General features: G+C 41.9%; 1 protein-coding gene across 3 annotated transcripts in view; it reads left to right on the top strand.

The window, feature by feature from the left end:
• TIAL1 (TIA1 cytotoxic granule associated RNA binding protein like 1) overlaps positions 1 to 23,857 on the top strand; it is a 666,746-nt gene that overhangs the window by 340,247 nt on the left and 302,642 nt on the right. For all 3 annotated transcript variants that reach the window (XM_078643920.1, XM_078643921.1, XM_078643922.1), the window contains one exon: positions 17,599 to 17,674. In XM_078643920.1, coding sequence (XP_078500046.1) covers positions 17,599 to 17,674 — 76 coding nt within the window. The remainder of the gene's footprint in view (positions 1 to 17,598; positions 17,675 to 23,857) is intronic.

Here is a 23,857-nt window from a genome sequence, read left to right as displayed (position 1 = left end):
CCAATTCTTCAGAATTCGCCGAAACTGTTCCTGTAAAGAAAATTACATGGTGGAATCGCAGGACCTCACAGAGCGCTTAACAGCACGAGGATATCCGGCACGTTTAGTTAAACGTGCTTGTAAAAGAGCTTGGTATAGCCCTCGAGAAAATCTTCTGAATTGCGAGGAAAAAGAGGACTTGGCCGGAGAACGTGTCATATGTGTCACCACATTCTCCACTCGCAGCAATGATATCAAGAAAATCATCAACCACCATTGGAGCTTAGTGGCAGACGATATTGGACAGAAGGCCTTACCATTGCATTCTTTTAAGAGAGCACGCAACATCAGAGACCAAGTGGTACAATCATTCTTACCGATACCTCAGAACCCCACTATTCAATCATTGTGGCATCTCCCACCCATTGTAGGACACACTAGATGTGGATCGTGCGCAGCATGCGATACGACAATTCAGACCAAAGATCTAACCTATAGGGGCAAGACCTACAAACTCAAATCTCATACCAATTTTAATACGTCTAACGTAATTTATTGGATTAAATGTCCATGCGATTTGGCGCATGTAGGCCAAACCCAACAAAAGGTTAAGGCCCGCATCCTACAACATGGTAGCAGAATTAGATGCGGAGTACAGGGGGTCCCCTTAGTAGATCACTGCACAAGAACAGGCCACACCCCAGACACTTTACAGTGGGTAGTACTGGAGAAAATCAATTTGGGACCCACAGGTGGTAATATTGCAGACATCCTTACCCTGAGGGAATCCAAATGGATGACAACCTTAGATACCATTCGTAATGGGCTGAATGAGGCTGAAAGTAGTCATGCCCAACTGGCTAGGTTTGGCCGTTGAGCTGCTCAATATAAAGATCTTCACCCTCATGTTTGAGAGGTGCATCTGCTTAAACGAAATACTGTATTGTTAGACTAAGTCCTTATTCTGTACCAACAATGCACTATCAAGAGAATTATTCATTTTGACACGGTTCGATTGAGCCATCTTCTAACACATGTTAATATGCTTCCTTGTGGATCGAATTATTGATGTTTCACCCTTCATGAAATGTTTCTCAGTATATTATGTATCTGGGTCTCTATAATTACTGATTAATTTGCTTAACATTGAAATACTGTAATAAATTTTGCCCTTTCACCCTCCTGTGTGAGAGGTGCTCGGCAAATGATATTCTAATGGCTTTACAACATTATACATGATTAATTATTAGTATGCTGTTTGCAAGAATAATTTAATTTGCTTGACCAATGTTGTCCATTTATGAATTTTTGATCACACATCACGCGAATTTTTGATCACACATCACGTGTATGATAGGGCCCTCTCCGAACTAAATGCAATGGATTACATATTCTTCTGCTAAGATCGCATCTGTGTAATCCCATTAACATGACTCGATGCGTTTGTTTACACTAGCTCATGACCCGGAAATGATCTTGTTGCTATTCCGCTGTTGCCTGGAGCAAGGACCCGGTTGGGCTCGTAGTCCTCCGTTTATTTTTGGCAACACACCCACTCCCTTAGGGTTGCAGACATGAAGAGGCTGCTCTCTCGTTTTGGGAGCACTGACACCAGTACTAGGTAAGATACGCTCTAGACCTTTGGTCACTCTATGCCTCTCCGCATTTGCCCCACACTATTAAATATCATTATTGCTGCCCACAGATACGGCATTTGGGTGCGATCATATATGACGCATAGCCCTTGTTTACCTTGACGGGATAACCACTACCTTGGCGACTGCAGACACCAAGAGGCTGGGTCGTCAATAAGGAGAATTTTACGCCAGTATTAGGTAAGACTGGGCTCATTTAAATTTGCCATCTGATCCTTTATCACGTTTATTCAATATCACTGAGAGTCATAATTACCACCCTACAGATACGGCGTTTGTGAGCGGTCGGCTTTGATGCGAACCGAGTTCCGGCCGCAGGTATGTGGGCACTATGCTCTCTATAATTAATGGCCTGGTATCACATTGGAGGCCGATTTGAATTACATGGCCCCTCCTGTTTACCCTTGCAGGTTGTCCTATATCTTTCTGACCGAAAACGTAAGGAATAGTACACACCTTCGGTGTTCCTTGCTGCAGGTAGGCCAACCCTAATGCTTGTAATATCAGAGCTTCACTTGATCGATACTCTGAAGAATCTCATACGATATGATAACCATATCTTCCTTACTAGTGTGAATAGGCTTATGCCTATACTGTCCAAATGTCAACCTTGAACATTTTAGAAGGTTACTTCTTAATATTTAATGCAATGATCTTCAACCATATTATGTTCTGGAATATGAATCTTGTTATTGACAGCAATTTGGTTTTTCCTGGTTGAGACAGGATTGCTTGTGTTTCTGTTCATTGTTTTTAACGTGGATAAGTTAGGTATCATTCATTGAGTTATAAAAGTATCTATTCAAGTACCGAATAGTGCAAAATGGATGATTTTTCATCTCTGGTGACCCAAAGACAGTAATTCATTATTTTTATTACCATAAGTAATTTTTCTTTAGAACCATGGTAACATTTGAATTGTTTTGTTTACCGCTCACTACGGTAACCCGATATTCATTGTTGCTTTTCATTATATTCATGTTACACTGTTTACATTTTTACAGAAATTGTAGTGCACCCTGTATATACCCTGTCCTGATGAAGACCCCGATGTAAGGCTACAAGTACGCCTACAATTGTAGCGTGGGGTTGAAACGTCGACGGCTACCTTCTACTTTCCTCAGTTGACACCGCCCGCATTAATTTGGATATTTTCATACCAGTGTCAACATAGACAATCCTAAGAAAAATGGGATATGTGATGATCCCTCACTTTGGCTCAGGGATCTGAAGCCGTTGAATAGTGTTTGTATTTCAAATGAAATTGGATAATTTCTATTTGTCACGACTTCTACCCTTTCACCTTCTTCTTCCTTTCACAGCATCACGCTATCTCACTTCCTTTCCTCTGGGGCACTGTCATTTATCAATTGTATTGGTTTACTCATTGTGATTAATTTACAGTGCGTTGATTGTTTTATTACTTTGTCCTTAATAAATTTAAATAATGATACATTAATTCACTGGGACCCCTCTTTTGTACATCAAACGACGAGGTAGTGGCAGAACTTTTTCATTGTTGGGGTCGTCCAACTATAGACTTGTTTGCAGACGACGAAAACAGAAAAAGCCACGCCTTCAGATTCCACCGCCCTGGGACGCACTCTTGATGGATTGGTCAGGGACATTTGCTTACGCATTTCCTCCCCTGTCTCTGATTCCGAAGGTGGTTTCCAAGCTCCTCAGATCGGACATGGAGATGATCCTAATAGCTCCGGACTGGCCACGGCAGTGGTGGTACCCTGATCTTCTTCATCTGTCTGTGTGTCCACACAGATGTCTACCTTGCAGGCCGGACCTGTTGAGCAAGATGAGCGGGAGGATTCTACATCCCAACCTTTCCTCTTTGAACTTAACGGCATGGCTCCTGAAGTCCTGCAGAACGGACATCTGAAGTTGCCTCCTGACTGTATGCACATTTTAAAGGAAGCTAAGAGACCTTCCACAAGAGTATCCTATGCGTTCAAGTGGAAGAGATTATATATTTGGTGTAGGGAGCGTCATCTTGACCCTACTAAAGGGCAGGAGGATGTTATTCTTCCATACCTTCTTTCCTTAGCAACATCTGGTTTAAAGTATGCTTCCATTAGAGTGCACTTGTCAGCCATTGCGGCGTATAGAAAATCTCCAAGCCAAAAGTCTTTCTTCCAGATGCAAGTGGTTAAGGACTTACTCCAGGGTTTAAAGAAAGTCTACCCCCCTGTTCGAAATCCTTCCCCTCCCTGGGAGTTGAACCTGGTTTTATCCAAGTTGATGGGAGCTCCTTTTGAGCCCATCCACAAAGCAACGTTACAACATTTATCTTGGAAAGCCGCTTTCTTAGTTGCTATCACATCAGCGCGTAGAGTGAGCGAAATCCAAGCTTTGTGTACAAAAGAGCCTTACACTGTTTTCCACCACAACAGAGTAGTTTTAAGGACACATCCACCTTTCTTACCTAAGGTTGTGTCTGATTTTCATATTAATCAGTCCATTTCTCTTCCATCCTTTTTTCCAAACCCTACGACCCCGGCTGAGCGGTCGCTGCACTCTTTGAATCTCAAAAGAGTGCTTAAATTTTATTTGGAAAATACTAAGGGTATTAGGAAGACGGATCAATGTTTTATCAATTATGGTTCCCTGAGAACGGGCTTTCCTGCTGCCAAGTGATCCATCTCCAGATGGATCGTCTCCTGTATCAAGTTGGCTTATCAGCTAGTGGGCAAACCCTTATTGTTGACACCTAAAGCGCACTCCACTAGGGGGAAAGCGGCCACAGTGGCTTTCCTACATGATATCCCTATGTCAGAGACTTGCAAGGCTGCAACCTGGAGATCAGTTCATACCTTTACAAGGCATTACTGTTTAGAATCTGATTCCAGGATTGATACTCAAGTAGGACAGGCCTCTTTGAGGAATCTATTTGGGTAGCCTGCGGCCTGTTCAAAGCTTAGTTTTGTCTGCTTACCAATGATATACTGTTTTTATTGTTCCTTTGCCCGCAGGGAGATGAGGTGAGGCTCGCTATTCTATTCGAATGCTTATGACTATTGATGAGGATCCCCTGGAAGAGAAGGATTAGTTACTTACCTGTAATCCTAGTTCTCTTCCAGGGGGATCCTCATCAAAGTCATAACCAACCCTCCTGCCTCCCCGGGCAAAGGACTACTTTAACTTGGAGATATTGTTAACCTGATTGTTTCATGGGTTTGTTTATAGTCTCCGCAAAGAACAACTGACCTAACTGTCACCCCTGAGGCATGATGGGAAGCTGGGGGTCATGGGTGCCTTAAAGGCACGGTGTCAGTTTATTGCATTCAGCTGCAAGTTAGCTGTTCAGACTTTTTAGACTGGGAATTTGCAATGCAGCCTGGGAGCTTCCTATGCTTTCAGTGTTTTATAAGAATTTCTACTGCTTTCTGAGCATTAAAACAGTTCTAAAACAAACTTTATGGTTGTTTTCTCATGTTTTCTAATGCATGTTTTTTCATGTATAGTGGAAATTCTTTACAGCATGATTCAGCTCTGATGTTTAGTAGGCTGCTATTGCTTATTTCTTATATATATATATATATATATATATATATGTGTATATATATATGTATATGTATATATATATGTATATATGTATATATATATCTCCTCCAATCCCGCCCCTGTAGAACGGGTCCGACACATGCCAAGGTTGCTCAACTTCAATTTATTACCACCAGAATACAGCAATTTCACGCGAAGTCCACACTGTCATGGCCCCAGGCAGACGCGTTTCGGCGGTTGCCTTCCTCAGTGCCGGGTGCCTGCTGTGTGATTCAAAGATAGCAGTCTTTCGCGGGGCTTTTCAAAATAAGTCCTGCCCTTGAATCCCATTGGCTGAATCTAAAAGCCACAGAAAGCGGACAGGGAAGGTGTCATCCAACAAGTGCTTCACGGCTTTCTTTCTCTGGGATTCTCGGGTGCCGTTTTTTCTTCAATCCCACTGTTTGGGGGATGCCAGACCAGAGTTCAATTCTGGGTACAGTGACCCGCATTGGCACACGATAATGCACTCCAATCCGCCACTCCCATAAATTCGTGAGTCACAATGGTGAAATGCAACTGTGCCGAGCAACCTCATTAGCAGAACATCTGCTCCCTCTCCCCGATACCACCACAGTCCAGGTCGGGGGGGCGCCACGTTTGTGCAGTTCATGCACTGTAATCCAACAAAGTTTGCCGGCGTACGTGGAGCTCCTGAACGAGGGGCGTGCCGGAAAAGCGGAGCCGACCTCCGCACTTCAATCTCCTCCAATCCCGCCCCTGTAGAACGGGTCCGACACATGCCAAGGTTGCTCAACTTCAATTTATTACCACCAGAATACAGCAATTTCACGCGAAGTCCACACTGTCATGGCCCCAGGCAGACTCGTTTCGGCGGTTGCCTTCCTCAGTGCCGGGTGCCTGCTGTGTGATTCAAAGATAGCAGTCTTTCGCGGGGCTTTTCAAAATAAGTCCTGCCCTTGAATCCCATTGGCTGAATCTGAAAGCCACAGAAAGCGGACAGGGAAGGTGTCATCCTCCAACAAGTGCTTCACGGCTTTCTTTCTCTGGGATTCTCGGGTGCCGTTTTTTCTTCAATCCCACTGTTTGGGGGATGCCAGACCAGAGTTCAATTCTGGGTACAGTGACCCGCATTGGCACACGATAATGCACTCCAATCCGCCACTCCCATAAATTCGTGGGTCACAATGGTGAAATGCAACTGTGCCGAGCAACCTCATTAGCAGAACATCTGCTCCCTCTCCCCGATACCACCACAGTCCAGGTCGTATATGTATATATCCAAGAAAGAAGTGACTCAAACAGATAGATTCACCAAAGAACAAAAATATATTTCCACTACAACGTTTCAGCTTCCGCCTTCCTCAGGTAGTTTCAAGATGGTAAGCTCAGTGGCTGCACAGATGACACAGCTGAATTTTCAAAAAGCATTATGAGTGAAGATTCCATTTGGAATGTGGAATGAGTGCAGTCCTGAGAGTTCTTGAGATATGCAGTAATCCGGTTGTTTTGTCAGTAATGTTCAGTCCATCTGGATGCAATGATTTTAAACGGTACATCAAGAAGTTTTCCCTGGAGTTATATATATATATATATATATATATATATATATATATATGTATATGTATATATATATATATAGTTATATATATAGTTTATATATATATATATATATATATATATAGTTTATATATATATATATAGTTATATATATATATATATATATATATGTATATATATATATATAGTTATATATATAGTTTATGTATATATATATATATAGTTATATATATAGTTTATATATATATATATATATATATATATATATAGTTTATATATATATATATATGTTATATATATATATATATATAGTTATATACATGTGGGGCACATATAATATAGTGTTTCCGGGGTCCCACGCATGGGCGGGAATATTCTAATGCTTATGACTTTGATGAGGATACCCCTGGAAGAAAACTAGGATTACAGGAAAGTAACTAATCCACCTGGACCATGGGGTGCATAAATGATAGGGTGAAGCCTTTGGTCAAAGAGCCCATTGTCTCAAAACATAAACTTCCACTGTTCCAGCTGCTTTCCAGTGCTGAGCCCTGTGGTTCGGAACATCGCATGAGTATGGAAGAATGGAGAGACTTTTGACTCGATGTCTGTGGTCAGGTAGATTGTGTGTTTTTTTTAATGCATCATTCAGAAAGTGTGCAACTTTTACCCAGGAAGTTGTCTGCAGCTTATTTGCTTGAATTCTGTTCAACAGACTATAGAATAAAGGTAAACAGCCTTCATGTTGGTCCTTGTACTCTTTTTCACTTTTTAACTGCCCATATGCAAGTTGCCACTCAATTTAGTGTATCTTTACAGAACATATTCTCTACCTTAGTAAAAAACTTGCTACCACCAGAATCTGTATGCCTACATGTTAAGAAGGGGGGGCACTACACTGGAATGCACACTGTAACTGAATCGTAAGATATACTAAACGCCTTGTAAGCATTAGTGAAGTGCCACAATAAATACCCACTCAGCAGGGCCAAGACACAGAGGCACTGGCTGGTGTTGCGTTGTACAAAGAAGCATAGCATTAATGTCTTACTACTTGGGTACATAGTGGGAATAATCCTTGTAGGAAAATGATTCGAATTGTTTGATGTGTACAGGTGAAACGAGGCTTGAGTCACAGAATGCAGTGGAGGGAGCATAACATTTTACCCTTGTGGAGAAACTCTTCCTCTCTGCTTGAACCTCCAAAAGTCTGTGGTGATGAAGGGCGCAAGCGAGGATAATCTTTTTTGCGATTCTTTAAATCAGATTTGGTATGAGTCCTGATTTAATTTCCCAGAAGTACCCACACTTATGAGGTGAGGAAACCATTTCCTTTCTCTGACGTTGTACTGGCTCTGGGTTTACTTTCTCCTTGCAAAATCGTTCATGGCCAAGGTTTGATGTTAGATAACTACACATGACTCAACACCATAAGGGTTGTTTACATTTTCCCTGTTTACCTTTAGAGGTAGGGAAACATCTCTTTGATCTTACAGTCTATACTTAGGAAAATTCTGGCTTTTAAATAATAACTCCTGAAGCTCAATACCAGTACTTCTGCATCCCGGGGGGGGGGGGGGGGGGTTATGGTGCGGAGGTTGAGGGTGTATTTGTGTGTGAATTTTAATATATTTTTTATTTATATTTATAAAGCTTTATGTAGTGCAAACTTGACCCTGGAAGGGTATTACAGCGCTTTACAAATGTTGCAGTAAGTAGAAAACCAAACAACCAAGAAATATAAATGCCGACTACCCATTGCAAATCAGGAGAAGACCCTGAGTTAGACATTAGGACGTAGCAGTTTGGGCAAACCCTAGTTGGCAAACTGCGTCAAATCAATGTCCAGATAAATGAGTCCGTGGGTTTAGGGCAGAGTTTTGTTCATTAAAAACAGTTTGACTTCTTTTGGTGCTTGGAGGGTTCAATTTGACTTCAGGGGGCAAGGAGCTCAAGATTCTAGGTACCAATCCAGAGATTTCGGTTGTAGGTTTTCTTTTTTCTGAAATTTTAGAGGTTTCAATAGTAAGGTTATGGTGCTTCTCGACAATTTGCCACGGCCGGACAGTTCAAATTTATCGGCTAGGTACTTGGGTGTGTTGAAGTGTAGGGCTTTATGTATCATGCAAGCAATTTTCAACTGTATCCTTGCCTCATAAGCGAGCCAGCTTAGTGCCTTCAGGTCTGGAGTAAACTGGTTGTTCCTCTTGGATCTAGTGATGAGGCTTGCAGTAGAGTTAAGAGATCCCCTTAGTGGAGCCAACTTGAATCTTAGCAAACCGTATAGGGTTACCCTCCCATAGTCTAATCTGGGGATCACTATAGCTTGCACAGCTGATTTAAGGTCTTCGGAGGGGAGTTAGGTTTTTATTTTTCTTAGAATGTTCATTTAAAACTTCCTCTGGTGGCTGAGGTGATGCGTTTTCGAATGCTGAGATTCTTGTCTAGTATTATTCCAGGTGATCTTGTGGAATCTATAATGTGTGGAAGGCAGTTGAAGGCTTTCACCCCATCATCCAATCTTCAATGTCGAGGGATCGTTTCGATGGGGCAATTAGGAGGAATTAAGTTTTCAGCAAGTTGAGTTAGAGGTGGTTGTTTTTTTTTGCAGAGTTGTGTTGAGTAATCGGATATCTTCAGGGGAGGATATTTTTAGGTATAGTTGGGTGTTCTCTGCATGCATGTGGTATTCTACATTGGAAAATTTCCGAATTTCGGTTAAAAGGCTCCATGAACAGGTTAAAGAGAGTTGGTGAAAAGGTGGACCCCTGAGGGACCCCTAAAGTGACTGGAGTGTTAGTGGGCAGGGATTGATTAACCTAGATTCTTTGGGTTCTGTTGTGTAGAAACGAGGCAAACCAATGTAGGGCAACCTCTAATAATCCCATTATACATTCAAGTAATCCAAGGAGGCTTTCATGTTTGACCATATCTGAGGCTGAGGCTAGGTCTAGGAGGATTAGGAGGCAAGATTAGTTTAGATCTAGCATTTTAAGCGCGTCATCAACAATGTTTGTGAGGACTGTTTCCGTCCTGTGACTCTGACGGAAGCAGGATTGGAATTGGTCAGTATGGTGCAACCAAGCGATGCGGTTGCATAGTTGGTTGGGTATGGGCGCATTTCTCAAGGAGCTTTTGCTAGAGAGGGAATTGTAGAGATTGAACAGAAGTTATCTGGGTACATATGATCTGCTGTGTTTTTTATTTAAGAATGGGAGTTACCCGCCCTGATTTTAGGCAGTCTGGTAAAGCACCTTGAAGTAGTGAAGCATTCACTATTCTAGTCCAGAGATTTAGTAGAGAAGTTTTAATCTCATTGAAGATGTTAGCTGGTAGAGAGGGTCGCAGAAGTGGTATAATGGTTTAAGTGTTAAAGATTAAGAATAGCATTTTCATCAAATGTTTTGAATGTGTTATATGACATGTTGTTTTTGAAGGCGAATCCTTGTATGTTTGGGGGCTGATCGATCAGAGGCAGGCTGGGGCTACTTCGAGATATCATTGGGAGGTGTGCAACTTCTGTTTTGAGATCAATTTCAATCTTTTTTGATTTTTCAAGGAAGGAGGCAAATATATTGCAGTTTGGTTGCGGATTGGATCCCAGTGTGGAGGTGTTAGGTTGTTGAGTGGACTGATGTCTGATAATTTCAAACCGCTTTCTTGGGCGATTTCTGGGTTTGATTGAACTCTGAAGAAATGTGCTTTTGAGTTTTTAATCTGTTTGTTGTAGGTGCTCCTCGGTGGTCTCAAGTGCTTAAGGTGTTCTAGGGATGGTGAAGATCTCCACACTGGTCTCAGGTTGCGCCTTTCCTCATTTAGGCTCCCATTGTACAATGGTTTGGAGTCTTTAGTGGACAGTCTTTTTATCTGTAAGGGCGCAACTGTGTCGAGGATGATCCTCATGGAGTTGTGGTAGTGGTTTGTAAGGTCATGTACAACTGACACGTCTGAAGGAGGAGGCAATACATTATTACCGAGGTATGTCAAATCATTATGGTGTGTTGTGAGTGTTCCTTTTCCAATGCCTGGGTTTCTTAAGTTGAGGTTTGTGTCCTAATTGATTCAGTGATGAGGAAGGTGATGCAGTGGTGGTCATTCCAGTCGCACGAGTCGATAGATTCAAGTTGAATGGAGTTTGCCTTAGCAATGACTAGATCAAGGGTCACACCCAGGTAGTGCGTATGGCTGCTGCAGATTTGTTTACGGTAAGGTCTGCTATGAAGCTTTTTAAGCTATTAACTGAGGGGTCATTCGGGTCGTTCCAATGAAAATGAAATCTCTGAGGAAGATCTGGGAGCTGTGTGTCCCTACGTTGGTAGTGATGATTTCCATTATTTTTCCGATAAATGAGGTTGTCACCTGTTGGTTGGTAGATCACGTGTAATTTACATAGTGGTCTGTTGTTGCTCACAATGTTTAGGCATAGGTATTCACAAGAGGACAGTTCAACGGTTTGTAACTGATTCGCCACAAGGTTATTGCGGTGTATACAGGCAATGCCTCCACCTAATCATTTTGGTCTGTCTGATCTCATAATATCATAGCTGAGTAGGACTAATATGTCAAGGATTGGTGCAGAGGAGTCATTTAGCCATGTTTCTGTTAGGAATAACTGGTCAAACTCATCCGCAAGAATGGGTTCAGCAATCTCCGCTGCATGTTTCATAGCCGATCTGTAATTTAGAAGCATGCATTTCAGGTGTGCTTTGGTGTCCTCTGTATGGGGACTGGCATAGGATTGGTCTTATTTATATCTCTTGAGCTAAGCCCAGGTTCTCTGTGTGGGTTCAAGTCAATTGTTAGGATGGGATTCAGATTGTTTGGGTTGTCATAGTACAGTATTATACGTGAGTAGAAGGGAGTGAATGTCACTGTCTGAAGGCGGATCCTTAAGCCTGGCCGGCCTGGTGGAGGCTTTGGGAAGGGTATAGATTGTCATCTTGCTTGAGAGGGAAGCGAGATTGTTGCGAACCTGTTGTAAGGAGTGCTTGATTGTAGTTGTGAATGGTGTTTTGTGAGTGGATGTACCCTTTACTTTCTGGAGTCCTTTTGGGCCATCTGTTATAGGCCAATTCTGATGTGATGTGAGGTCAGACTTGAGTTGATGTAGGTCTTGTGTAATTTTGTCAACTCAGGATTCTATTGAGTCTTGTGAGCATGTGGTCGCGGTTTGGGGAAGAGGGCCGGGGGTGGGGGTGCTCTGGGTTGTGGTATTTGACTAGTGCTGGTCAGAGTTGGTGGGAGAGAGGTATGGATGGCGAATGTTTTAGGCTTGTATTCTGAGATCGAGGGTAGGGTCGAGGTGGTGGAGATAATTCTGTCATTGTGTAGCTTGGTGGCCCCTGTAGCAGTGTTGTGTGAGCACATATTGGTATGGTGATTCAGGGATGAGACTACTCCACCAGAAGGTGTGGAAGAGGTAGAATGTGTGGCTAATTGCTATTGTGAAGCATGGGGGATAGGGGTGGACCGTATAATGTGGCAAAGATGTTTGAGGAAATTTCTTGGGGTGCCTACGGGTCGCATGTTGATCTAGGATAATCTTGAGGGGTGTGTCACTATTAGATACTGCATGTTTGATGATGGGGAAGAATTGGTCAAGTACATTTAGGTTGTGGTCTGACGACTGGACGAGGATAATCCCATTGTTATAAATTAAGTTAATTATTTAAGTGTTGAAGGCAGGAGAGGGAGTTACAGATTGTTTTAGGCTATGCAAAGCTTTCCTGTATGCAGAGCTCAAGAACATAGAGTTGAAGGTTTCCTCCGCTCAAGTTCCAAAGCCCTTCTCATTACACCCATAATGAAAAAGTCAAGGACTGGAGGCAAGTCCTTCTCTCACCAAGCCCCTCTCGTATGGAACCAACTCCCTCTTGCCTTAAGACAATGCCCTGACCACTTGAAGTTTAGGAACACTCTGAAAACCGTGCTGTTCTCAGTCTAGCCAGTGCCACTGCTTTCAATGCACGTCCTGAGCGCTGAGATACCCCCCTGGGGGTGTTTCAAGCGATATACAAATAATACATCAAATCAAATCAAATTCCTCCATTTAGCTTTTTTGTGTTGAAGATTAGATCATTTATTATGGTTCCTTTAGATGTGCAGAAGTATAAGTATGGGTCAGATATTAGAGTTTCTGGGTGCAAATTGAGAAGTTTGTATTTGAAGGTCTTGGAGGCCTTTTTTGTTAGAGTGGGAGGATATTTAATTTTTTAGGCATTGCAGCAGTTGGATTCCAGGTTGGTGTTGGGTGCATAGAGCGAAGAGGATCCAATTCTGATACGCAGCCAGACCTAACTAGACGAAAGAGCAGGTATAGCGAGAGTTGTCACCTGCAGGTTGCCATCTTCTTAGCAGTAGTAGGAACAGAGGGAGTATTATGACCTTTGGGTCTGTGAACTGGTTTTGTCAAACTTATTGATTATAGGAATACAGGCAGGACCTATTGTTAGGGTATGGCGGTATTAGAGGAGTGACTGCTTGCACTGGTAACACCTCATCACCAATATATAGTTAGTGGTGGGAGTCATCAGTCTTGCAGGAGAGAAGGGATGTAGGTGTGAATTTGGGCTGTGATGGATGGCGAGTAGATTACAAGGTATATCCTACCATACTAATTCAACACTAATAACTGAATAACATATCCACTACTCAAATTACTTCATATTTTACTATACTAATTTTCAACACTAATCCTTTATGGGTTCCGGAGTGGTGTGCTACTCGCCAGTAAAGCGCTTCAACATCCATAAGGGGTAACAAGTGCTATGTGAATACAAACCTTTCTTCCCCTTTTATCCCTCCGCTATCCTTCTCACTCCAAGTAACTGACTAATATCCACCACTGAAATTACTTTGATATTTCACCTTATTAATTCACCACTAATCCTTTATAGGCTTCCTGAATAGCGTGCTTCAACACCCCATCAGGGTTAATAAGCGCTATATAAATACAAACCTTTTTTTCCTCTTCTATCATCATTCCAAATAACTGACTAACCTATCCATCACTTAAAATGTACATCATGTTTCAATATACTAATTCAACACTAATCATCTATGGGTCCCAGAGTAGTGTTGAGTTCTACAGAGGATCACCCAGTACTGTTCAAAGATGGCCATTCCTTCAGACATGATTGTTCCTGCCTTGTGGGAGGGCCAAGATTCCTTCTTTTCTTTTGTGTAACTGCTTAAGGCAGAGTCCTTCTTTCTTTTCGATGTTTTCAAGATTGGCAAGTCCTCTTTCACTTTTGCAAAGGAGGAGGACCGCCATCTTAGAAAGAGTACAGCATGGAGGGGAGAGGGGCCCCAAAATGGAGGACAGGCCACAGTCCTGTGAGGCAACCACTCGGGCACCCCAACCCCAGAAAGAATAGTGCGATGGGCGCAGCTATTCAGGCGCCCCCACCACAGATCCTGGACACTGGGAGGGGGACTGGTCTGACACTAGCACCCAGCGCTGCGGCACCACTGGAGATCATGCTTCAGTTCAGTTAGTGTTCCAGTTGTCATATTTTTAACCAGAGCGGCAGCACAAGTGTCATGGGTCCACTGCCGACCCCCGCAGCGCAGTCAGTCCGCACAATGGATGAGGGCAGTTCCGGCAATCAGCGCTGCTGAGGAAGGAAGGAAGGAAGTAAGCAAGGCAAGCAGCTCAGAATGTAGAGTGCTGTGCGGAACGGAGAAATACGCACGGCGGACGAAGGAAAGGCGCCTCAACACCAGTGTCGCAACTATCAGGGACAGCACTGTGGAGTCGCCAAGACCGCTCAGCCAGGCCATCGAGCCTCACCACAGGCCATCAGATCTCAGGACTTCAGTAGTCCTCCAGGGAGAGGCCAAGGGCAGGATATGTTGCACTCCAGCGATCGGGTCTGAGTCGAGAGCGAATCTTCCCCACTCCATCACAGCGGCCCTGTTATAGACGAGGGCACCTCCTGTCAAAGAGGCTCAGAACCAGCAGAGATCCACAATCCAGAGTCCAGTGAGCAAATGCAGCCAGTAATAAGTTTAAAGCCTAGTATGTCTTCCTTGTTGTGTTGGTAGTTCCAGAGTAATCTGAATGGCAGGTTAAAGACAGGATTTTTCTTTGTCCAGCTCCCCCTCAGTGTCTGTCTTGCTGAAACTGGTGTGGGCATGGGTGTTGAGTGTGGGTGGGTGTGTGTGTGTGTGTGTGTGTGTGTGTTGGATGAGTTGCAGGGGTGTATATATATTTGTATTTTCACTGAAAAACCAAAGGTTAAAGTGATTTTATAGTTGGGTAAAATTAAGTTAAAATACCATTATAAACACAAAAAACAGTGACATGCTGGTTATGATTAACTAAAGTAACTAACTTGCACAGGTGTTATGCACAGTGATGTCATTAATGACATCATTTCAGATGTCATCGGTGATGTTATCATTGATATCATAGAACATGTCACAAGTAATGTATTAAGTGAAGCCATAAGCAGTGTATGGCAAGTTAAGTTACTTCAGTCCACTCTGGTGAATGTCCGTGTTTTTTGCAGTTTCAAATGGTATTTTTTTTAACTGACTTATTCACCTAGCTATAATATAACTTTAACCTTGTGTTTTTCAGTACATTTCCAGGTTTAAAAAAAAGTAAGTTAAGGCATTACTATGCCTAATTATGTCACGTTACCCTTTTTTTTTTTTTTTTTTTTTTACTCAAGTAAGATTTTAAGTAAGATTTTATTGACCTATCTAACTATCCCAACCCCCGGCAGTGCACTGCCTATTTGTCGTTTTTTTACCACTGGGCACCCAGTAGTACAGAGTCACTAGATCTCTAAATACGTAGGTTTCATTTCTCTGAAACGGCTGACCAGATTTTCACCAAATCACAAAAAGCACGCTTTCTGGGTAAAGATCTAGCGTTCTGCCAAATTTAGTGTAATTCTGTTAAACCGTTTTTGCTATACCATTGTCTAAATTTCCTATGGGAAATTGCATGGGGAAAATGCCTTTTTGGGACCCTCCCTTTTCTCAGACCTTGCTTAACAGATCACCCTAAAACTTACCAGGAAAAATCGGAGGTGAATTAACTTTTTTGGGAACATTTCATGAAGATTCATCAAACCACAGCAAAATTATTAGCAAAACAAAAAATAAATTTTCTACATGAACATGCTCCTAACTGTAACTAGGTAGTGGCAATGCTACGGTGTACTGTATAATAGTTTAGACATAGCATTGGAACAATATCTCTCTCACTCTGGGGTTCCTGGCCCTCTATCTTACTATACACATCATTATTGTGGTGAGCAGCTATGAAAGTTACACAACATGTAACTTTTATGTTCAAACCAGAGCTTTCTTTCAGATTCTTCCGAGCACATATAGAAGTAACAAGTTACCATAGAGAGCTCCATTTATTTATTTTATTCTTGAAATAGCTATTTTTTTCCTTTTGCTTCTGATTGCCTGTGCATACCTATTTTTGTCTGATGATGCTCCATATATTTTGTCTTATGTTATAATTATACTGAACATTTGCCACCGCTAATGTGCAACAGTTGTTCCCCTTAACGTATGACTGCTAATACTTTTTAATGTATTTTTTATAATAATTTGCATTTTTGAATCCCTTTATGTATAATTTCAAAAGTAACCTTAGATTCTAAAGTTACATGAGCCAGATAATCAGTGTTATGAATATTAATTTGTTAGGTTATGCTTAGTATTAATGTTACAAGGGTACTTCTGAGTAGAGAATGCCATAGTCCATGTTATTATCTTGCTTGCTCGATAGTTGTTTTTTATCCTGTTTTAATGAATATTATGCATTACTTTTTACTTCTGAATATGTTGTGATTTGGATTTATCTTTCTAAATGTGGTAGGTTGTGTGGAAGGAATAATTCAGGCTGTTTCTCATTTGTTTTTATTGATAACCTAAGACCTGCAGTTTTTCTTAGGTCCAAATCGCCATTAAAAATAATAGCATTCTGGTTATTTTGCAGAATTGCTCATAAGAATGGACAGGATCTTGAAGGCTAACTGCAAGGAACTGTGCACACTGGAACTCAGTTGTAGATTTTTTTCTCATTTCTATTTATTCTTCTTTATATTTCTATACATTTTAAATATATACATATATATTTCATTATATACTTATTAACATTCTATATTCAGTGCGGTTCTATATTGAAAGTATTTTAATCCTTTTAACTCACTAAAATGAGCCATACAATTTATGTGTAAACTTTTGTTGTTTTCGTACTGGTGTGCTTTTAGTATTGTTGTTAGTTTTATTCTCCTTTCTTAAATTGCTGAAAATGTCAATTTTTCAAAATTTACAGCTGCCCAAACTCCAAAATGGTGGTAGAGAATTGACCAAGAAAAATAAAGAAATCTGTTAACAGGCCATGTATGCCTTTTAATTCCTATTTTTTCCTCTTTTTCAAATTTTAATATTTCTTATTTTGTATCAGTAAGCAGAAGATTTTATTAGTTATAAAATGCATGGTAAAATAGTTAGAAACTGTTAATTTTATGAATCAGTAAGTAGTAGACCTTAGTGACCATGGGTCGTTTAACATAGTAGCCAAGGAAACATTTTTATTCCTTTTTTTTTTAAGAAGTGCAAAGATTAACCTTTTTAGTTGTTGAAAGTGAAGGCTAGAGTGGATAGGTTGCATGTTTTATAACTCTTATGAGTATATCTATACATTTTTGTCGTTTTTTTCTGTAGGGTGCTGGGGAGCTAGGGAGTTGAGGAATTACAATAGCTTTAACTGCAGTATTCTAAAAAAAAAACACACACACATTCTCACAATGCAATATCTGTGTGTAGTCCCTTTGAGTTTTTTTATGGAGTGACTTTTTTTTATTTTTATTTTTTTATTCCGTGACAGATCTGTTCTTCTTTTTCCCCTTTCTAGAGATGCACGTGTGGTGAAGGACATGGCCACTGGCAAGTCAAAAGGCTACGGTTTTGTGTCATTTTACAACAAGTTGGTAAGACTGATACTTACAAATTGCTTCATGCTGAATCTTATGTGTGTGCTAAGAGATTTGCACTGGTTGTTAATTCTGATTGTTTTTTTTTATTTTTATAATTCAATTTCTAAAGGGCATCTTCCTTCCACTGATTTGTAATCTCTCAGAGTAACCTACTAAGCTTTGCACAGCTACAAGTGTGTTTCAGGGATGCCCCCTAGCTTTCTTTACGCAACATTGTAGAAAATCTATTTAAATGATCTATCCACATGTGTAACGTGTGATTTCTCTGTCTGACACCAAGTACTGCTTTTGTTTTTTTGTGTGCACCTCAAGGACATCCATGAAGGTAGGTAGTAATTTCACGGCCATTCTTTGGTGGGACAAGGGGAGCGGCAGTATGTCTAGGTGTCTGTTTTTCATCTCTTTAACTGACTCCATCTGATCAAAGGTCCTATTTCAGAGGCTTAAAGCAGGTCATTTATGTCATTGACTCCACTCCTTCTCTGATTTCAAATAGAAGCAATAGGAGACCCTGCTTGTTTCTGTCAAAGGAAGCGAGACCAATGCATAATAGTTGTTACAGATCTTGGAAAACTGTCATACGTTTTGCTTAGTTGTTCGCTAGTTCAACTTGCGAATTTTCAACTGGTTATGCTGACTTTAAAAATAAATACCTATGTGGTGCCCAACTTTGTTGTGCAGTTTCTTGGGATTGGTCTTTACTGGTCCTATGTCTCTTCTTCTGATCTTTGTGTTGTCACCTCTTTGTTTGCCAAATCTTCACCAAAACTCTCCATCCTTGCTGCTGTTAGAGATGGCATTAGCGTATTTTGACAGAAGTTGCCCTTTTTCCCTCCAATTTGTAGTAAGTATCCTATATTATGAAAGTCCAAACTGTATACCTTCTTTTACTCTTGTATAGAGTGACACTCCCAAAACAATTTGTTTCAGGTCTTGGATTTGATGGACTCTCACCAAGTCTAAGTGCTCAAAAGTGATTCTGCAGTTTTACTCATTAAGTGAGGACCAGAGGCATGTATGGTGAGGTCCAATCAACATCTATGGATTTAGACTTTGAAGAGAATATGAATTGTGTGAAGGCTGATGGGTCCTAGGAGACAAATAGGTTGTATGGCCACAGCTTGTTTTCTAGGATTGCCAAGCTATCTATGCATTTTGCATACCAATGTATGTATTTCAGGGTGCCTCAACAACATTACAGCAACAATGATATAACTTCCTTGTCCGCTAAAGTGCTTTATCCTGAAAGCACAGCCATGGTGGGCCATGCAGCTGCTGCCTATTTAGAGGGATGAATCACCACATTCTGTATTTTAATGAGGTGCCCTTTTCTTATTCAATACTAAAAGGGAGTAGAGGCAAGTGAAGAGGCAGAGTACTAAAAAAGGTTCTTTTTGTATTCTCTGTAGGTTTCGGTGTACCATTTCTACTGCAGTTCATATGCAATTTTGTACTTTCCTCCTCTCTACTGCTAAGATAGCCTCCTAAAGTAGCTAACAAAATAGACCTGAATTACTTCATAGAATACTCTTTGAAGACCGGGCATTGGGGTTATCAAGGTAGTTTTTACTCTGCACGGTGGCCTAATTTAAGTCTAACTTAGTTTTATTGGTCTCAAGAAAACTACACAAACGAAAGACAGAGTGCTACAATCTAATATGATTATAATATAACGAAATGATGCCAACATTACAAATTTCTTCCCTCAATAATCAATACAACTAATCGCCACTGTCTCCTTAACAGGTCCCTCTGGAGAGGAACCAGTTATGGAGGAAACTAGAGCAAACAAAAACACCTTTTATAAAGTCTTATAAGGGTGAGAAGTCTGGATGCCACTGCTGCCCTGCCTTGTCCCTCTCCCCAGAGATGAGCATTGCTCCTACTTTGGTAGCAGGAATAAACCACCCTCCAACCTGAAGCTGTAGCGTAAGATGGAATAACATCCTAATATCAAGCAGTGTCCCTCATTCGCCAAACCCTCCACAAAGTAATTCTCTGCTGTGTCCCATGTGATCTCATTGATTGAGTTTTGCACAGAAACTGATTTTTTTACTCCAATTTCAATGAATCTAGTGCTTGAGCTTTTTACCTCTAGATTTTGTCTGATGACTCTAATTGCAATATCTGGAGACAGATCTAGAGAGAGAATATGATAGCCCCTGTGAAATATCTTCTTTTCCAATGTACTCTTTTAACTCTGATTGTAGCATTAGCCATGAGTACCTCCCTCCAATTTGGATCAGAAAGAGTACATGGTCCTCACTGTCAGAACCTAAGAATTTACAGTCCGGCTCCTCTTTGCATGTTATCTAGGACCACAGCCATGAACTCAAGTTTTACACTGTCTACTTCACTGTCTACTTCACACTTCTTGGATTTCTCTAAATCAGCTAATTTCAGTTCTAGTTGTGTCTTCTTCCACTAGTGAGGTAAACTTATACTTCAATTTGTGTCTTCTCCGTACTGGATTTTTGTGGTTTTTGCAAGATTAGTTTGACTTGGGTTTAAAATCTTTAAATTTTAGGGTCGAGCCTGAGAGAGCTTGTACTAGCGCATGCATCTCACTGGCGAGATTCTGTTTACAAAAAGGGCCTGTAGCCTGCCCATTGCTTACCATTTGTTTGCTTCAGTGTCCCTCTTCTTTGCAGCCTGCTTGATTGGCCAATGCTGGTCGAACGTCACTTTCTACCGTTTCTGTGAAGCAGGAACCAAGGTACTATTTCTTCCCACCACCCTCACTCTCCCATCGTGCTGCTCCCTCATTAGCACTTTTTCTTTTTCCTTTGTAGTTTAGTGTTCACATAAAAACCTGGAAAGGCCATTTCTGAATTCAAGAAGTAGAGTAAAGCAAAAGCTTTGGTCGCCTGTTGGAGAACGAGCATTCCAATTTATCAGTTAGAAATGGTTTTCTGCCGGATTCCCTGACGTCCCATGCATACTTTTCATGGACTGAACACTTCCATGGGAAAACGCTGTTAATCTGCTGGCTAAATTAACATTAAATGAAAATGAGAGAGACCAAGTAACAGTTGAACATTGCGACAAGAATCTGCCAATGTACTCCTCTTCAGTTCAGTAGGTTCCAAAAACACCTATGCAGTAAATTCTCCAGGAGAACCATTTCTCGGGCGTACGCATCACAGAGGCGAAAAATTCCTCTAAGGAATTATATAAGATCTTGAAGGAATTTACGAATCCCAAGGTGGAAAATGCGGCACCTCCTTCCACTCAGGAACTTTGTGATGACTTGGACAGGCATTTCACCCACAAGATCGATTTGATCTATCAGACTTTCGACCTGGCGGGAGAGAAATCGGGTGAGGGACACCTACCCAGAGACCCGCGGCAGGATTTAGAGTCCTTCCCTGGGCTGGATTGCTTCTCGTACGTAACTAAAGAGCAAGTAGGCTCCTTATTAAGTCGGGTGAAATCTGGTTCGTCATTAGATCCTGTACCACCGGCGCTCATGTCAACACTCAGTCCGGTCTTAGCAGATGATCTCTCCACAATATATAACATCTCGTTGGAGACGGCCATCTTTCCAAACAAGTGGAAAAACACGCATCTAAAGCGACTTCTAAAAAAAGCACTAGCAGACCCGACTGAGCTGCAGAACTATAGGCCAATCTCGCTTCTTCCCTGCTGCTCGAAGGTTCTGGAAACTTAGGTGAATCAACAGCTATCCCTCTATCTGGAACAAAATAACCTTCTGGATCCCTCGCAGTCCGGCTTCCGTGCATCACATAGCACGTAGACCGCACTGTTGGAGGTGACGGACGCCATAAGGATGATGCTGGATCGAGGAACCCCAGTGATCTTAGTCCTCCTTGATCTGTCAGCAGCATTTGATACCATGTAGCATAAGCGGCTGTTAGACAGATTGGGGGGGGAGTGGGGTGAAGGGCAGGGCTCTTAAGTGGATACAAAGTTTTCTGTCAGGCCGTACCCAGAGTATTAAGCTGGACTCATTTGTATCGCAGATCACAGGGGTGGACAGGGGTGTTCCGTAGCGATCTGTTCTGATCCTACCCTGTTTAATGCATACATGACTCCCTTGGCCGATATCATCAGAGGCCACGGTTTTGTGACCATCTCATATGCGGACGACATGCAGCTAATTGTTCACATTGAGGAGGACATCATGTCAACCCCACTAACATTTAGAAGCTGCATGTCTAGCATTGCCAGCTGAATGAGGAGGAATTTTTTACAACTCAACTCCTCAAAAACAGAGATCCTGCTGTTTGGGAAGGCCGAAGTAATCTGGTCTCCTGAATGGTGGCCTGCCGAGCTGGGTGAAGCCCCCCTCTAGGAGTTGTGCCAAGAACTTTGGTATCCGGATAGATGATGAATTGTCTATGGAGGAGCAGGTTAAGACAGTGGCTGGTACCTGTTTTGGCATAATGAGGATGCTTAGGAAGGTCTTTCCCTGGGTCCCTCTGTCGGCGAGAAAAACCCTTATCCAGTCACTCCTGGTGAGCCGTCTGGACTATGGCAACTCGCTGCTGGTGGGGGTGAGGGAGGATCTCCTATCAAGGCTCTAGGCGGTGCAAACGAGCTATCTTTAAGATGCTTTGTGTGGTCTTCAGATCATTACAAGGGAGTGGCCCTGCATACCTCAGAAATAAATGTAGCTGGTATCAACCTGCCCGACAACTAAGATCTAGCAATGCTAACCTCTTGCATACCCAGAGAATACACAGGCCTAGGATGGGTGGGAGAGCCTTTTCCTATTTGGCAGCCAGTCACTGGAATAAACTGCCACAGAACATTAGGGCCTGTAATGAGTTAACTAGCTTCAAGAAACTTTTAAAGACATGGCTGTTTTAGATTCGCTCGCCCAACAATGATCTTTTCCTTAAAGCGCCGAGAGATCCCCTCTGGGATGATTCGCTTGCGCTCCACAAATCCACAAGTAAAGTAAAGTAACTGTCCATCTGTATGTTCTATTAAGGTTAACGCCGGTTTTAGACTGAGGTTTTTTGTGATGGGGACAGTCTCACAAACTTCCACCCACTGTAACCAGCAAATGCTTTCACTGCTACTCCGCACTTTGAAGATTTTTTTTTTTAGCTTTGATATTTTGACAGCAAAGGAGGCATCTGGTTTTCGTATAGTAAGCAGTAACTCCAAGCAGCCGTCAAATGTCTCTGTGCGTTTAAGTGCAGAAACAACACGTCCCTTTGAAATCACTCAAGGCGCACACAGTTTGCAGATTAAATATGCTATGTGCTCTTTCCGGCACCAACAGCTCTTTTATGAGCCCACAAAGCTTCATGTGCTTAGAAGATCCCCTCTGAAGAGCACGAGCCGTTGAGGGGAGTAGTGCCTGGAGCCCGCAGGCAGTGGCGGCTGGTGACATTTGAAAGTGGTGAGGCGGAAACAGATATTCATACTGCACCGTAGCGAGCGAGCATAGCGAGCGAGCCCCAACCCCCTAAGGAGGGTTCGGGGGGAATTCCCCCTGAGAAAATTTTGAAAAAATAGTGGAAAAATGGTGCATTTCCAAGCAAATCTGAGAAAGCAGGAAGGTTAATAAAGCAATTGTGAAAGGGCAGGGATTACATTATTAAAGAGCTGTCATATGACATACTAGGTAGCTGCTTATTCAGTATAACAACAGAGCTTCATCACAGACTTCAAGATACAATGCTGAGAACCTCACAGATTGTTTTTATTTAAGTTGCAAACAACAAAACAAACAACTTTTTTGATTTAAACTGCAAACAACAAAAGAACCAACTAAACAGGTCACAAACTATCACCATTCAACAGTATGCAGTGACGAGATTCTTTACACAGTTACAGAGGCCATTATATAGTCTATTTTGGTGTTCTATAATCACATGAGTTGTTATACGAACACCACAACCCTTTATGATGTCACACCAGATTTAAAACAGCGACCTACCCTTTATACATTTTGAGAGGAGGTTGGACATTCGGGCAACATTATACAATGACAGGTACTATAGCAGTGGAAAGTAGGTCTTGTGGACGGTCACTGTCGGGGTGTAGTGCACGTTTCACATTGCCAGTCATCGCTGTCGACTGGAAGAGCAGGTCTAGCTGGGCTTTCACTTTGGAAATCATCACAGGTGCAGAGCTTTCGCATGAACAGGCCCGGTTACAGTCATGCAAAGCCCAACTTCAGGATGTTCACCTTATTTCATA

The sequence above is a fragment of the Lissotriton helveticus genome, chromosome 5_1 (assembly GCF_964261635.1).
Source record: "Lissotriton helveticus chromosome 5_1, aLisHel1.1, whole genome shotgun sequence".
Lineage (NCBI taxonomy): Eukaryota > Metazoa > Chordata > Amphibia > Caudata > Salamandridae > Lissotriton > Lissotriton helveticus.
Note: the sequence above shows the minus strand (reverse complement) of the source record. Positions and strands in the feature narration are given on the sequence as shown.